This window comes from Monodelphis domestica, chromosome 4, assembly GCF_027887165.1.
Source record: "Monodelphis domestica isolate mMonDom1 chromosome 4, mMonDom1.pri, whole genome shotgun sequence".
Classification (NCBI taxonomy): Eukaryota; Metazoa; Chordata; class Mammalia; order Didelphimorphia; family Didelphidae; genus Monodelphis; species Monodelphis domestica.
This window is the reverse complement of record NC_077230.1, coordinates 273,553,423-273,570,030: the sequence shown is the minus strand read 5'-3', so window position 1 is coordinate 273,570,030 and position 16,608 is coordinate 273,553,423. Positions and strand designations below refer to the sequence as shown.

The 16,608-nt window shown below is 39.6% G+C and overlaps 1 protein-coding gene across 2 annotated transcripts in view; it reads right to left on the bottom strand.

The window, feature by feature from the left end:
• STT3A (STT3 oligosaccharyltransferase complex catalytic subunit A) overlaps positions 1–13,861 on the bottom strand; it is a 28,809-nt gene extending 14,948 nt beyond the window's left edge. The window contains exons 1-11 of one of the 2 annotated variants that reach the window (XM_001365173.4): positions 13,705–13,861; positions 11,090–11,215; positions 9,255–9,315; positions 6,622–6,743; positions 6,139–6,284; positions 4,610–4,700; positions 3,997–4,103; positions 3,013–3,177; positions 2,160–2,340; positions 992–1,147; positions 181–272 (exon numbers count right to left, since the gene is read on the bottom strand). In XM_001365173.4, the coding sequence (XP_001365210.1) occupies positions 181–272; positions 992–1,147; positions 2,160–2,340; positions 3,013–3,177; positions 3,997–4,103; positions 4,610–4,700; positions 6,139–6,284; positions 6,622–6,743; positions 9,255–9,315; positions 11,090–11,177 (1,209 nt within the window). In that variant the 5' untranslated portion in view covers positions 11,178–11,215; positions 13,705–13,861. Of the gene's footprint in view, positions 1–180; positions 273–991; positions 1,148–2,159; positions 2,341–3,012; positions 3,178–3,996; positions 4,104–4,609; positions 4,701–6,138; positions 6,285–6,621; positions 6,744–9,254; positions 9,316–11,089; positions 11,216–13,308 lie in introns of both variants that reach the window. The other variant, XM_007495075.3, reaches the window with a different exon arrangement.
• Positions 13,862–16,608: the final 2,747 nt, after the last annotated feature.

Sequence of the window (16,608 nt, the reverse complement as noted above, 5' to 3'; positions counted from 1 at the left end):
GCAATACCAGCAGAACTTTACTCTATCTTCTCTAAAGAGCTTTATAGCCAAGGCCCTCAAACTCTCAAAAAAGAGACACCCACATCCATCTGCAAAAAAATCTCTGAATACCTTGAGTCTCACCAAGCAGGATGAAAAACATTGAGGAAATGGGGAAAAGGCACAGAGGCTATTTCTTACCATGACAGCTGAGAAGTACATGCTGGTCACACCATACATGATGATAAAGATCCGGGCATCAGACAAGTTGCTAAAGCAGTAATAGAGACCAACTGCAAAAGAGAAAAGGAAAAAAATGTCATATCCACTATGGAAAAAAAAACCTCAACATCTACCTCTAGAGAGAAAAAGAACATTAAGCTCCACCTTAAAGATATCATACTAGGGCTGTAGTGGCAAACCAAAGGTTGCACGTGCCAGAGGAGACACTATACTCTGTGGGCACGCCCACCATTGCCCCAGCAGAATTCAGCAGTTACTAGAAAGCCAGAGGGACTCCAGGCCAGGCTGCTCCCCTCCCCCTCTCCACACAGGCCTGAGGACATCAACTGCCTCTCTAAAAGGTTCTCCTTCACTATACTAGGGTTTTCAAAGTTATTTGTATAGACGGCAACTTGACAAATGACCAACTTCCTTGTGAAAGCTCCTTGAGACAAGAGTATAGAATTATGACAATATTCTTAAACAAACAAAATGAAGAAAAGAGAAAAGGCAAGAAAAGATACCTTCTGCAGAGACTTTGCGAAACAAGAATGAGAATTAAATGTTTTGTTGGATACCTGTCCCAACAAACTTGCTACTGTCATTCCTATCCCTCCTTTTCTCTCTCCTTTATTACTATTCTCCTTCAAGTATTTAATAAATATTTTTAGCAATTCTTTATGCAACATAAGGGAAAGAAATAGTGTGTCTATTGGGAAGTTTACAGGTTTTATTTCATGTACTAATTTCTGCCAAACAGGACAAATCAGAGATTTCAAGGTAAACAGACCTGGGAACATGAAGACTAAGAGCTGAAGGTCAAAATAGTAAGAGGACCAAGTGGTAGGCTGATGCTCAGACACAGAGGCAATGATAGGGATGTTGTTCTTAGCATAAGAAGGATCCAGCAGAGAGTAGAAACGTCCCGTCCAGGGAGAAATTTTTCCTGGTGGAAAAAAGAAAAATTCATATTTCATTCTTAAGAGAGCAAATATCTAATTCAACTCAACCTTATCCATTTTGACATCCAAGAAGATAGTCTCAAGAGCCATCCAATACCTCAAAATTAAGTCATTAGATAAAAATTCTATCAGTTTCTCATATTTTGCTTTGAAGGTTTCACTCTCTTCTCTCTATTTTAGACCAAAGTGAGAATGCTGAGAATGCTTCTGTCAACATGCACAGAGAACAGAAAAAAACTAAATGAATTTTTGCTGAGGAAAATGGAACAAGGGCATTTACATTTACCTGGGATATCACTTTCCTAAATTTGGGGGCCAGAGTGACCCTAGACTTTGAAGAAACACTGAAAGAACAAATCTGACCACTGTGCTTAGTTACCCTGAACAAAACAGGAAATAGGACTGGGTCAGGATCCATCTTTGGAGTATATAGCATACAGGCTCCAAAACATATAGGGAATTGGAGATGCTGAGTAAAATAACTGGTCTACCTCAATATGGAAGCTCTACTTAAACATGAATAAGAGGGTGATAGCCCAGGATGTAGGTAGGGGCATAACAAACAAGGCTAAGATTCAAACCCCTCCACAAACCATTGAAAATGAACAGAGAAAAGATAGAGGGGAATATTAACAAGGCAGACTAGGTAGTTGTCACTTGCTTATCCAGCTATAATTTTCTTGAAGTCTGAAGTGAGCTAGACAGAACATTCTCAGATATACTCAATCCTCAGACAATAGAAGAGGCTGGACTCAGAAGATTTTGGTATTTTGGGAACCAAATCAGAGTAAGTACTCAAAACAATCTCAAATATAATGTAAGCAGAGTGGGGGAAAAGAGACAGGATATGTGGAGAGAATCTCCCTAGGACAAAAAAGAGTCACTCTCCAAATACCCAATCTCCTTGAAGCTCATTACACTTCTGTACCTGGAGGTAAATTTACCACTGAGTAAAACAGAGAGCTTTGCCTATCTATGGCCAGAAGTCTCCCCTACCTGTCAGCATGAGGACAGCTCCCAGAGTGAGAAGGACGAAACCCACCAAGGAGATAACACTTCGGAAGAGGACTTCAAATTGCTGAGGATTCAGCTTGCTACGCAGGTAGTCCACAAAGGCGTGGATCTGGCACAGACCAAAGACCCCAAAGGCTGCCATGTGTTCTGATGATAGGACAGGCTGTGAGGGAGAAGCACTGTGAATAGTATCCAAGGCATAAGGGATAGATGATATAGCCCCAGAACTCCAGTTTATACCTAGATCAAACTCAATCCAGAGGGCTAGGCATATGGGTAGACTGACCTCCACAGTTACCTAGAGTAACCACTCCAGAACAGGGCCCCATCCATCTTAAAGTCTCTGAAATAGCTTCTTACTCAGATAGGAAACCACTCAGAAAGTTTCTGTTTGTCTTTGCAGTTGACAATTACCAAGGATGAGCCCTGTACACTCACCGGAGGACTTTGACTTTGGTCTCTTAAAAACCTGTGTCTAGGTCCTAGGAGGTGGTCAAGAAATCACTACTATTAAGTAGAACCATTAATAACTAACAAGGGAAGGATAATTTTTCTTATTCCTTTCAACTCATCTCTCTTCAAAACCTATCCCCAATCAAATTTAAGCTAAACTAACCCAGTGAAGGTGATAGAGAGAAGGCGCCATCAACAAACTCCCTTAAAACCTTAGCATGTAAAGAGGGATTCCAAGAGGTAATAAAGCTGACCACACAACCCAGAATTACACAACTATTACCTTACTCCCATCATTATAAACTAAGTTAGGTTTTAGATCAGTCAGTGCTAACTAGGAAAAGGTTAATCGGCTGATATTTCCACATAGCCTAAGGCTCACCTGGAAACCAACAAAGGATATCTGCATAGAAAGGATGGTCCCCAAGCAGTATACAGTACAGTAAGCCACATAGATCCGGTGAGAGAATCGCCCTGTCAGCATCAGCACCAGTACATGAAGAGGGATCAAGTTAATCAGAAACACATAACCTCCCCATGAGGAGACCTGAGCAAGGATAGAAAAAGACGATTTTTTAAAGTATCTTCTCTTGATTCATAATCCAAGTGACTGCTTTTGAAAAGAATTTCTCTTTATAGCAACTATTACCTTTCTTCGAAGGAGATTAGTTACTTTAAATGATGGCTGAATTCATTGGTAGGAATACTAAATCCTTATCTATTACTATTACTATTATATATAATAGATATACTGTCTATTACTATTAACCACCCCCATGCTCTTCTGAGGTTACTAAAGACAAGGCTATACTCTTCAACTATTCCCACCCATCCCACAGAGCCCCAAGAAAAACAAAAGGTAGAAGGAAAAAGGGAGTAAACAACAATAGTAACTGTTCAATTCTATGGCCTGTACCTCACCCTCAGTGCCAGCCCAGATGCTGCCTACTCTCAGGTCACATGGAGGCCCTAGGGATGTAAGGGAAAGGTATAAGAGTGGAAGACAGACTGCATGCATATATGCTTGAATAGAAAAAGTAGAGTGGGTAAGGAAAAATGTAAAAGAAAAGAGGAAAAGAAATAAGCTAATCAATCAACAAGTATCCCCAGGGTCTATAGCACAGTACCAGATGTGAAGGTATTTTTTTTTAAAGGACTTCCCACCCAAACTCACTTGCTATTAGGCTTGGCATCCACCCTCCTATATTAGACCATGATCCTAATGGGAATTAAAGAGAGAATCCATAGCATCTGCCTCAGTCTTAATTCACTGCAATGTCTAAGAGCAATCTGATCGCTATTAGTGTCTGCTTCCAATATATTCTTTCCCACACCTAAACATAAGGCAGGAAGAATGAATGGTTACCATGTAGAAATAGGCAAGGGCACATTTGGCAGCCCAGTAGGTAGAGCCTGTCTTTACTGCCTTAATCCACATGTAGTAGGTGAGCAGCATGCAGAAGATGGCAATCCCTGTAGAGAAATACACCACAGTTCATTCAGGGAATGGACAAAGTTACTCATCTCACAAATTCTACATCCTATCAGACAAGTCCCTAAAATAAGACCTATAATCTTCATTTAGGAAACCAGTATCTATCTAGACACTTATAAGATCAGAATTCTGATGACATCCTTTCAAATGGAACTTTTTGGCTGGTTACTCTCATAACTTTTGAACTAATTCCTTGGAACTGATTCTACAAAATCCTCTGAGCATTATAATTGCTAGTCTTATTTCCCCAAGTGGGAGGAATATTTAACAAACATCTCCTGGGATAAAAGAACACTATAGAGATTTAACAGATGACCTCTGAGTGGCCTTCCAGACCCCATCTTCTCTCATCTCCTCTCCTTACCAAACACTATATTAGTTAGTGATTCAGTTAATAGGCCTAGAACTACATCTTACTGTTTTTCCTGAAAATATGATTAGGAAATGGGATAGGCAGACTTCTTCAGCATTTTTCAAATTTTACCTTCATTGTCATAAGAACCTGCCACAGATCGGGATATATACCCAGGAACTACAGCAATCATGGCAGCAGCAAGGAGTCCAGCACCTGCATCCTGGCAGAACAGAACAGAAGCACCAAATTAACTCCAATATACCAGTAGTTAAGGGGAGTTTGGGAGCTAGGTAACCTATTCTCCCTAATGCTGGATCCAGAGACTGCCAGTTGGTATTCCAAATAGTTTCAAAAGCACATATCAGATAAACAGACATATCCAAAGCTAACTACATAACCACTTTCTAAGTCTGTGGTATAACTATGGGAGTAGTTAACACACATGCTGAGGACAAACAGGCCATATGATAGTGAACATCAAACAATAGGGGAAGGGTCATTTGGGTCACAAAACAATTCAAAATGGATTACATAACCCATCTAAGATAAAGACACCAAATGATTCCTGTGCTGAAAAACTTAAAATGCCTTTAAAAGTTCCCCAAAAGATATACTTGGGTCAGAAAAAAACACATCCTTAAATGCATTTTGAGGGGAGGGGAAGCCTGAGTCAACAGTAAAGGTAAAAAAGTAGGGAAGGTGGGATATAGTTTGGGTTATAATGTATTGGTTAATTATTAGGTAAATTGGGAGCTCAGAGCAGATGAGTAGGACTCATAGTTTATACTGCAAAAAAATACAGAACAAGTGCTCCAAGAAGTTCAGAGTTGATCTGGCCTAGGACAAAGACAGTGTGGCAAGATAGTCTTATTTCCCTAAAGGGAAGGAATATATAACAAACATCTCCTGGGATGACAGAACACCAAGTAGATTTAACAGATGATGACCTCTGAGTAGCCTCCCAAACACCATCTGGAGGCATTAATTTAGAAAAATGAAGGAACTAGAATTTATTATTCTTCAAGTATCACCCCAAAATCATGCTCTACAGCAAGACAGTAGAGCAGAATACCAAATGAGCAAATTAAGAACAGAATCCAGGAAGCCACTATCAGCAAAGCTAAAATCTAGAAGGGAAGTTAAATGGCCTGAGACTCAGCAGAGAAAACAAAAAAGTTATAAATAAAATCAATCAACCTACAAATATTTCATCATCTATTAGGTGTCAAACAGAGTCCTAAAGGCCAACCAAAAATTATCCAAGTGAAAAAATCCACTCTGGAAGACTCAGGGTCCAATTAGGCCAGTCACTCTAAAGCCAGACTGTGCTGATCAGCAATAGTAGAGGAAGGGCCTCACCCAGAGTTTCCAATACTAGTGAAATCATAGGTTTAAAATATATATATATATATATATATATATATATATATATATATATATATACTTTTTTTTTTTACATATAAATGACCAAATGTCCTCTATGTTTAACAGAAACGAATACAGGCTCACTGATGGTGGGAACCAGCACTTCCAAAGGAATAAAAGGAAAGAACTCACCAATCCCAGTTTCCAAATATTAAGCCCCTTTTAAATCTTCAGCTATTATTAAACAAACTCATTATCATTCCCAAGAATCCTGCCACCTCCTAATCCTTCACCTTGAGCTCTTTGGTAAGATGATATGTAACGATGGTAGTGAAGGAAGAGAAGAGAGGGGCCAGGAAAACGCAGACATTCCGAATGTCAATAGTGATGTGGAAAAAATGTAGCACATGGTAGATTGTAGCAGAAGTGATCATTAAACCTGTAATGAGCATAAGAAAATTCATCAGACAGTCCAAATTGGTTAGGGTGTTAGAAGGAAGAAAAAGGGAGTTCAGTCAGTATCAATTGATTGGTTAGGGAGATCCTGAGAATCAGAAATACTACTTTATTAAGATCTAATTCATTTTCTCTTGAGGATTTAATCATATACTTCAAAAGCACATATATCCAATATTCTCTGTCTGTATGGAATCTACATTTAGGAATCTAAAATCACCATGAAATTAATGAAACCCATGAAGTAAATGTATTAAAATTTAAAAGAGGAACCCTGAACTGAAAACATGCAAATTACATATTTGGGATTCCCAGTGTACCTGGATAAATTGTTCCTCCAATAATTCGCCCCAAAGGGTACCAGGCCCGGTCATCAAACCAGTTATGGAATTTATAAAATCCCTCTTCAGTCAGAAACCGGGTAGTTCGATAATTAAAATACCTACAGAAAGAAAAAGAAGTTTTACTTCTTACACCCAAATTCCTGACACTCGGTGAACAACAAAACAAAGGGCTTTGCTTTTCACATGATATTAATGAAGAATTCCCTCTTTAAGGGGCAAATCGGAGCCACTTTTCCAATAAAGCTGGCTTAATGCCACAGGTGAAGTCAATTATGAAAATCATTTTACATCTTATCATTCCTATTTTCCAACTGCTCACATATAACTAAAGTACTAATTTTCCTATAAAGAAAAAAAAACATAAAACCCTAACAATACAACAACAAAGAAATCTTTTAGGCAGTCTTAAATATATCTCTCTACCAGACTTATGTTTTGCCTGGCAGCTACTAAAGCCAGTCAAGGAAGTCCAGGAACTCATGAGATAACTGAACTGAGGCAAGGATTGTCAATACCTCGTAGTAGCCATTATGGCATTTTGCCAATGGCAGGCTTCCACCAAATAGGTATCTTGCTAATACATAAGGCTGCCAATGGTAAGCAAACAACTCCAGCTGGATGGCTACCGCAAAGATAATAATTTGCCATCTCAAAAGATATGATTTGAAAATGTTAATTCTAGTCATAAAAAAATGTTCCCACTGGGCAATAAAACTTGAAACCTGAGGAATATTGTCATTTATTTTTAAAATTTTGTATGTCATATATATCATCAATACAAAACATCATTTAGTAAGCCACCACATATATCTGGCCTTCCCCTAGGCCAGTGATGGTGACCTTTTTAGAGACAAGAGTGCTGGACCCCACCTCCACCTCACCCCCTAGACCAAGTGCCCACCTCTTCCAAACCAAATGCCATGCCCCTCCCCCCACTGAATGCTGGGCATGCCCTGCCCACCCCTTACCCCATACAGGGGAGAGAAGAAGCGCTCCCACTAGAATTTTGGGCAGAGGGGCTGGTGAAGTAAGGAATATCCTCAGCAAGTATAGAGAGGGGAGGGGAGTGGCCTGAGTGCTCTGTTCCCCACCAGCTCTGCTGCCTGGGAGCTGCCCACCTTACCCCCTGTGAGCTCCCATTGGACTGCTGGGCAGAGGGGCAGGTGATGTGAAAAAATGTCATCAGGTAAATGGAGAGGGTGAGAGAAGCAGTTCTGCCTGAGTCCTTCTACCTTTATAGTAACAAACTTGGGGGAGGGAGGAAAGATGGAGCTAAGTGCCATAGGTTTGCCATAACTGCCTTAGGCTCTCTTGAAAACAAAATGTTCCAAGCAGGATAGAAGGAATCAAGGGTCTTCAGTTCGAAGAAGAAACTCCCTGACCTTATCTACAAACTGGCAACAAAGACACCTCCAAATTCTTCCTTCTCTGCAACTTCTATTTATTTGCAACACTTCAAGGATCTATGGTTTCCTCATGGTGGTATGCCTCACAGACCAGACTGCCTTCGTAGATTATTTTCATGAGTTGCCATGTCTAAAAAAAGTGAGTATCAAGGGGCCAACCTTCTAATGATGAATGTCTCAACTTGGGCAGTTCTTGTCCAATGAATATACAGTGTGAGCTACAGAGCCCATATGTGAAGTCTCTTCAGCTTGGCAGGGGCAGCCCTAGATTTTAAATAGTTAGCATAATCTTACAGAACCCAGAGACACATTTATGCCATGCCATTTAAACGCCAGAATATGACTAGACCAATTTTGCATCTAATAATGGGACAAAACAAGACCAGCATTGACCTTGACAAATTAGTTTGGATCTAGGAGATCCAGAATTTAGAAGCCTAATATTTTGCATATATAATAAACTGGATTATAAACTCAGGTTGACATCCAAATACAAAACAACAATGAAAAAGTTCATAAATAATTAGACAAAAGAGTATAAACACTACTGAGAGTTCATAAACATTACCAGAACTAACATATATAATGCTTTAAGGTTTTCTGTGCACTATATATTATCACATTTGACCCTCACAGCAACCCTAACAGGTGTCATTATTATCCTCCTTTTGCAAAAGGAAAAACTGAGGCTGCAAAAGGTTATGTGGTTTGCCAAAGGTCAGAGAACTGATAAGAGCCTAAGGCAGGATTCCAAGTCAAAGGTTCTGTCCACTATATCACCTCATTGCTTAGTTCAGATCAGAAAGGCTTCACAGAAAAGAAAACATTTTAGGTAGGCAAGATTTCAATAGGGAGAGATGAGAGGTAAAAAGCATACTAGCAATAAAAAAACAGTCTGAGAAAAGGCATAAAAGTGGGAGAATGCAGAATCTGCTTGAAGAACAATGAGGAGGTCAGTTGGGTTGTTCCATTAGTTTGAAACTAAGCCAAACACAACAGGAATGCCTCTTGCACATCCTGAAAGATTTGATGTACTCTGCCAAGATCGATATGAATGCTTAAAAGGGGCATGACACTATGATTCAAACTGATATGATTATTTTCTCCCCAAGCAAATAGCTTAACCACTGAAAAGCAATCAGAAAATGGACACTAAGTTTGAGACTCTATAAAAATGACAACAAAATAAGCGAAAGTACTCACGGATCAAACTCATGGATGACACTTTCAAATCTCAGAACAGCAAACAGGCGTGTGGAAAAAGCTACAAGAACCAGAGAACTGATGCATTAGTAGTCATGTGTAGAGAATGTAGTTACATTGGATCAGTTATAAGCCAACAGTGAACTACAAAATTACCCCTAAACAAAGTATCATCTATCCTTTTGACCACACCAACATAAAAAAAGAAGATAAAAATCTCCTCCACATAAAGTAGAATGCTATATAAACATAGCATTATAAGAAGCACAGAAAGGTCACCAGATTTGTATTTTAAACATCTGGGTTCGCATAGTTGTGTACCCCAAAGAGATAAAAAAAAAAACATGGGGATGGACCTGTTTGTACAAAAATACTTATAGCTGCATTTTTTGTGGAAGTAAAAAACTGTAAAATGAAGGAGTTGTCCCTCAACTGGGGAATGGCTAAAAAAATTGTGGTACATGATGGTGAGGGATACTATTGTGCTCTAAGGAATGATGAACTGCTTGATTTCTATAAGAACTGGAAAGACGTACATAAACTGACATTGAGTGATATGAACAGAACCTGGAAACACAGTAACTGAAATATTGTGGGATGATCAAATGTAATAGACTTTGCTATGCAATGCAATGATTCAGGAAATCCTGAGGGACTTATGATAAAGAATGCTACCCACCATCTAGAGAAAGAACTGTAGGAGTACAAATACAGAAATAAACTATCTGGGTTCAAATCCTCGCAACTACCACTTACTAAATGTGTGTCCTGTGAAACTAATTCAATTTCCTCATCTATAAAATGAGGAGATTAGATGAGAAAAATTCTAAGGTTCCTTCTAATTCTAAATCTATAATCCCAAATCCTACTATAAAATGTTAAAACTACTTAAGAATTTCTACCTTTACGAGGAAACTGCCCAGATTCCTGGAACTGAGAATTGAAAAGAAAGTTAGAGATCTAGTCCAACCCCCCTCATTTTATAGAGGTAGAAACTGAAGCCCAGGGAGGTAGAGTAATTTTCCAAAAGCAATTCAGATAGTAAATGGTAGGCATGGGATTAGAACCTAGATCTTCTAACTCCAAATCCATTGCATTTTTCCACTCTGACAAAAATGTTTCTATGCAGCCCCAAAAAGACTTAACTGTAAATAGAACTCAAGAGGTAAGGAAAATTAAATTTACTAATGTAATTAAGTATGAATGTTTCCTAAGGAGACAAGAAATCAGTATATTCCAGAGGACAAGGCACAGAGGCTTTCTAAAATGTTAAGATAGGTATATGATCCAAAGATAATTGCTTGTCTTCTTCCCATCTCATATATTCAAGATTCATCAGTGGTCATTTCAGAATTATCACAAGATGGATCTTCCCCTCCCCTCTTGCCCAAATGGTCACTAGCTTTGGCTTTTCTTGATCTCATCTCCTTTCCAATTCAAGTAGAGCAAATAAAAGGCAAACTTCTTTTTTTATATATGCATAGAGCTAAATTAATACAAGAGGAAGTAGATAATAATAGTAGTTAATTTTATAGTATTTTGAGATTTACAAAGTGCTTTATAACTATTATTTCATATGACATTGCTATAATAATCCTTTGAGCTAAGTGATCTTAGTCACATTTAATGAATAGAAAAGTAAAACACAGGGAGGTTAGGTGACTGGCCCAGGGACACAGCTAATTTGCATCTGACATGGGATTCAAGACTATCTTCTTTAGTCTAAACTAGGATGAAAAAAGAGAGGTGAGAGAAGCTTGCATAAGGAAAGATAGTTTCTCTAATTCAGATCCAAGATCTCTCTGCTATCAAGGAAAGATCCAGATAGTACTCACATAATACAGCTGCCATTGACAAGATAAGAAGCTTCAAAAGAGTGTCCTGCTTCTCATAGGACAGCCGCAGAAATCCCAGCTTGGTCATCTTGGCATTAAAGGTAACAACGGATGGCACTCAAACAGCTAAAAGAAGAAAAAGAAGATCAAGTCTCCTAAAATCATTTACCCAAGAATTAAGTGAATATTATCAGTCAACCTTCTAACTTTGCAATGGGAGGAAGAGACCGCAGCAGAAAAAATACATATATTAATATTGAAAAGAGATTCAGAATTAAACTATAGAATACATGAGTCTTACCTCTATTAAAAAAAAAACAACTGACAAAGAAGTTAATGCCAGTGAGAAAATATAACAGTATTCATGTGAGGAATAACTTCTGCTACACTATCTATACTTCCTTATACTCTAACAGCATGTTTTAGACAATTGGCAACAGTTAGAAGAAAATGAGTACCAGTTAAAAGGCATAGGAATAGAAAAGAGAAGGAATAAAGAAAGCAGGAAGGTCAAGAAAAGGGCAAAATAAGCTAACAAGAAAAGTAAGGATATGTAAAAGGAAACATAGATACGATATTACAAAAGGCAATGAAACTAGGAAGAAGAGAACTAGGTATTGGTTGCCAAGTCAGCATCATTCCCACCTCTAAATCCAGACTCCAACTGAAGCTACCGCCAATTTCTTCCCATCCCCCAGTAACAGTGGATCATAAAATCATTTAAAGGTCATGACTGACCAATAATTGTAAAGATTCAGATCCAAGGCACCCAATCCCAAATCCCAAACTCTTTTCAGGAGTCCTGTTATTGTACCATCAGACCTATATCATAACTAACCTCCTAGTTTAAGCATTTGATTCCATAACATTAATGGTATCTAACAATTAGGAGTAAAGAAGATAAATATTCTTCCTTGAAGAAAAAGGTTAAATTAGTTTCATAGTAGTTCCTCCAGAAAGCATCAAAATCTGTCTAGCTGCATTAATGTTCAAATTGCAGAATAGGTCTTCCCTTGTGAGAAAAATGAGGTGGGTATCCCTGTGCAAATGTAAAATTATTAGAGTAAGGTAGCCCTTTGGTGCTCTTTATTATTTGAGAGATAGGGCCTGAATTGTAATTTCATTGGTGTAAGGAACCAATGCAGGTCAGCATCTTCTCTACAACTTATCTTAAGAGAGTTGTCCAGAGCACTGAGAGGTTAAAAGGTAATTTGTCCCTGATGGCATAACCAGTATGTTAGAGCAAACTTTTGAACCCAGGTCTTTCTGGCTCCAAGTACAGTTTTCTATCTGTTATACCATAGTGACTCTCAAGTGCTCATCTACATAGAAACAGTTATTAAGGTCCTTAAACACTTTTGGAAGTGAGCTACCTCTAAAAACAGTATTAAATGTCCCTTCTCATGCCTTAAACTATGAAGTATTCAGAACCAAGTTTAAAGCAACCTGTAGCATTTAATCAAGACTGTATAGTTCTGTATCATATCACTGATCATCCTGAAGAAAAGAGGAAAGAAAAGGTTTCCTTGGCCTAAGGTTATAGGCATAAAAATTTATCCTAATTCCTACATCCAAAACTGATAAATTGGAGTATTCTCAAATTTTGAATTATTCCAGTTTCTAAGAACTCTGAACAAGTATGATTGACTATTGATTCCAAAGTATTATGGATCTGAGGTCATAAAGGCTAGATACTCCCTGACTCCAGGGAGTTGTCCCATCTCTGGCAAGGCAATGGCAAGTTTGTACAAAACCTGGAATAGTTACAAGTCAACCTGCTGATGAGAGTTTATGGCAAACCTGGGAAAACAAGACGATAGAGAAGAAAATGCGAAGAGCTTAGAGAACTACTACTTAAAATGTACAGCAGAGGGGCTTGAAAAACATAAATAAAACCCAGAAAGAAGGAATCTGAAAACTGGGGACACAACTTATTTAATATGCCTCCATCTCCCCGAGGTGTAAAGAAAATAAATAAGGTCACTGGCCCAACTTGCTTACTTTTATTACTTTTATTCTTTCTTAAACCACAGTGAGTCCTGCATCCCTCTATCTCACCAACTTTGGCCCTCTGCAAGGTCTACAGCCTTATTGATTTTTATATCCTTCTTCCCAGCTTCCTAATCTACAATTTTGCCCATATATTCCCCCACGACATATCTTTTAGCTCTCCCACCTACCCCCCCTACCCCCCCCCGCAACAAGTCTCCAGTTTTTACCTCTCCCGCAAGCTCAGACCTGCCCAGCCACCACTTCCTTCTCAGCAGAAACCACAAGCGCTTCACCCTTTCCCCTCCCCCGGGTTGGGGATCCCAAGCCCCTTCTCCTGGATAGGATACCCTCCTCTCCTCGTTGCGGTGGGGGCGGTGGGGTGGAGAAGCGGGTGCTCCCACGCCCTTGCCTCTGCAGTGACACCACGTATAACATCCCATTCAATCCCATCCCACTCTCCCCTTCCCTCCCCTGCAGCATCTCCAGAGGCCCAACTTCTCCATTCCCTTCACCCCGGTGACACCCCACTCTCTAAGCCCAACCACCCTAGCACACCACCCAGCCAGAGCTGCTCCCCGTTGCACCCGCCCCTTCTCCTCGGGTTACCCCCTCAGGGCCCTTACCTGGGTTGGGTATTGCCAGGCTCAGCTCCTCTCTCTGCCATCCGTTTAGCGGCCAGTGCACCCAACCCTGACAGTCTCCAGCTCCACGCCCTCCATTGGCTACCTTAGCGCCCATCCACATCCTTCGGTAATGGATTGGGTCAGGAAGCTGTCTATCAAACATGAGGGCGGAGAGAGAAGTACTATTCTCCTGTCCCATTAGCTGCTGGTCGTGCCGCTTAGCAGAAATGGGGCGGGACTATTCGCTCCCGCCGAGCTTTTACTGGCCCAAAGATGAGAGACCTGGAGAAGCCCAGAACGTGCTCTAAGAAGTTTGGTTGAGGTTCAAAGAGTGACGTGTCCGTCTGCGGACCGAGCTGGAACCGGGTTAGTGGGTGTGGCGAGTGTACGCCGATCACGTGACAGGAAGCGGAACCGGCAACCGGAAGGTGATGGAAGTTCCCTATCCCAGCACGCTGAGCGCGCGAGGTTGTTGCAGGAACGCTTCTTTTTCTCAGCGCCACTTCCTTAAGTGGTTTCCAGTGCGTGATTACTGCAAAAAAATTTTATTCCCACCCCCTTTGTTTACCACAACCCCTGACACTTTTCGGTCACCAAGTGAAAAATTTGCTGAGAAATACCTGGTTGAGGTCCTTTCTAAACCATAAAGGGCCAGAGGACCTTGGCTGATAACTTGTTCGTCCCATACTCTGGGCGGTGATTTTTCTAATTAGAGACTGAATTGGCGGGGGTTTTCATTTTCTTCTTATTCAGAGATGCAGGCAAAAGCTGGCAGCAAGTGGCAGAAAATTCCTATTTGTCTCACTTGCAAACCGAGGCTAGGCTAAACTACAGGTCTCATGGATCTCCTCCAGCTCCAGTATTATTTGGTTTGCAGAATGTAATCATCAGGTATTTGTTAAGCATCTACTCTGTGCAGGCAGCTAAGTGCCCAGCCTAGCGTTAGGAAAACATCTTCCTAGATTCAAATCTGACCTCCAATGCTCGCTAGCAGTGTGACCGTGGGCAAGTTATTTGATCCTTTTTGTTTCAGTTTTCCCATCTATAAAATGAGCTGGAGAAGGAAATAGCAAAACATTACAGTATCTTTGCCCAAAAATCCCCCAAGTAGGGTTGCAAAGAGTCAGAGTTGGACAATGGCTGAACAGTTGTGCAAGCTTTGGAGATACAAATGCAATGAACGAAACAATCCCTACTCTGTAAAGGAATTTATGTCCTAGCAGGAAAACCACAAAGTTGTACACATGTGTGTGGGTATAGGACAGAATAAAGGAAGTAAATACAGAGTAATTAGATAAAAGATGTTTTAAGAAGGAAGACAATAGCAGTTGAAAAGTGTAGGCAAATTGCAAACTCCTCCTCTGCAAATTACTGATGGGTAAAAAGAACACAAATTATTTCCAGTAGCCCTCAGGTTTACATTCCCCTGTGACACAGACCAGTTAATATAAGTGAGAAAGCAGTTGAAACATGGTCTCTACAGTTTATAGATCATGAAAGTACTTTGTGTCATTAAGAGACATAGAACAAAATTTAAATACCTTCCAAATAAAGGAATCTAACCCCCCAATTTTTTTTTTATAAATACAGAAAGCAATGTACAAATGGTACTTCTGAGTCGAGTCAATTGCCTAAAATCCCATTACTCTTCTCCTTAAAATATCTTTACTTGGGCCTGCAGCCCCTTCAAACCATTATCCAATTTCCTCTTAACAGCCAAACTAGAAAGTTACCTATGCTTCTTGCCTCTACTTATACATGTAATTTCTCAATTTCTCAGAATATATGGCTTTTGACACCATCCCAATGAACTACCTCTAGGCAAGGTGTTACCAATGATTCTCTTGCTAAATCCCATATCCTTTTCTTAGTCATCTTTCTTGACCACTATGCAGCATTTGGTATTATTAACCAACACTTACTAGTGGATACTCTTTCCTTCTTTGATTTTCATGATACTGTTCTTGTCTGACAACTCTTCATTCTTTGCAATGCTTGGGTGTATATCCCAGGACTGTCCTGGGTTCTTCTCTCTACATCTCTAAATTATCATCTCTAAAGAATCATCTGTCTGCACAGAGACCTATACAATCCTCATCTCTCCTGATTTCCAGGACAGCGTCACTAACATCTCTACCTGGACCTACCATAAGTATCTCAAATTCAGAATATCCATAATGTAATTAAATCTTTCCTCAAAAAAAAAAAAAAACCTGACCTGTTTTATAACTTCTGTGGGAAGCATCAATTAAACAGATATCACAGATATCACCTGAAGTTGAACCAGCAACTAAAACTCCCAGATCTTTTTTACATATGTCTAGCCACATCTCTCATATCTTATCCTTAAAAGTTTTGGGGGTTTTTTGCAACCTATGTGCAAGAGATAAGGCGCATTAGGAAAAACTCAATTTGGAGGTCTAGGGAGTAATTTGGAGGTAATTTCTAACTTTGCCACTGTGTAATCTTGAGCATATCAGTGTGGTTCTAAGCTTACTCATGTATTTGATTGTCATTCCAGCCCCTAAAACAAAACTTGACCAAAACTACTTACCTCCTTTACATGCCACTAAACTGGCTCCTTTCAACTTAAATGGTATCATTATCCATTTATTATGATTTGAAATTTTGAGGTCTTTTCTTTCCTATGCCTCTTCAATCTGGTTAGTTTTAATGAATCCACTTCTGCAACACTCCTTCATCTATTCCCTGCTCTCTATTCCCACTGTCATCACACTAGTATTAAGCTCATTACCATTTGCCTGGAATATTTTAAATATAACAAGTCTTCCTGCCCCCATTTTCTCTCTCCTCCAATCTATCTGGATACAATTGCTCTGATATGCATGCAAAGGTTTAGTCATATCACTCCTATGTAATGGCTTCCTATTGTTTTATTAAGTA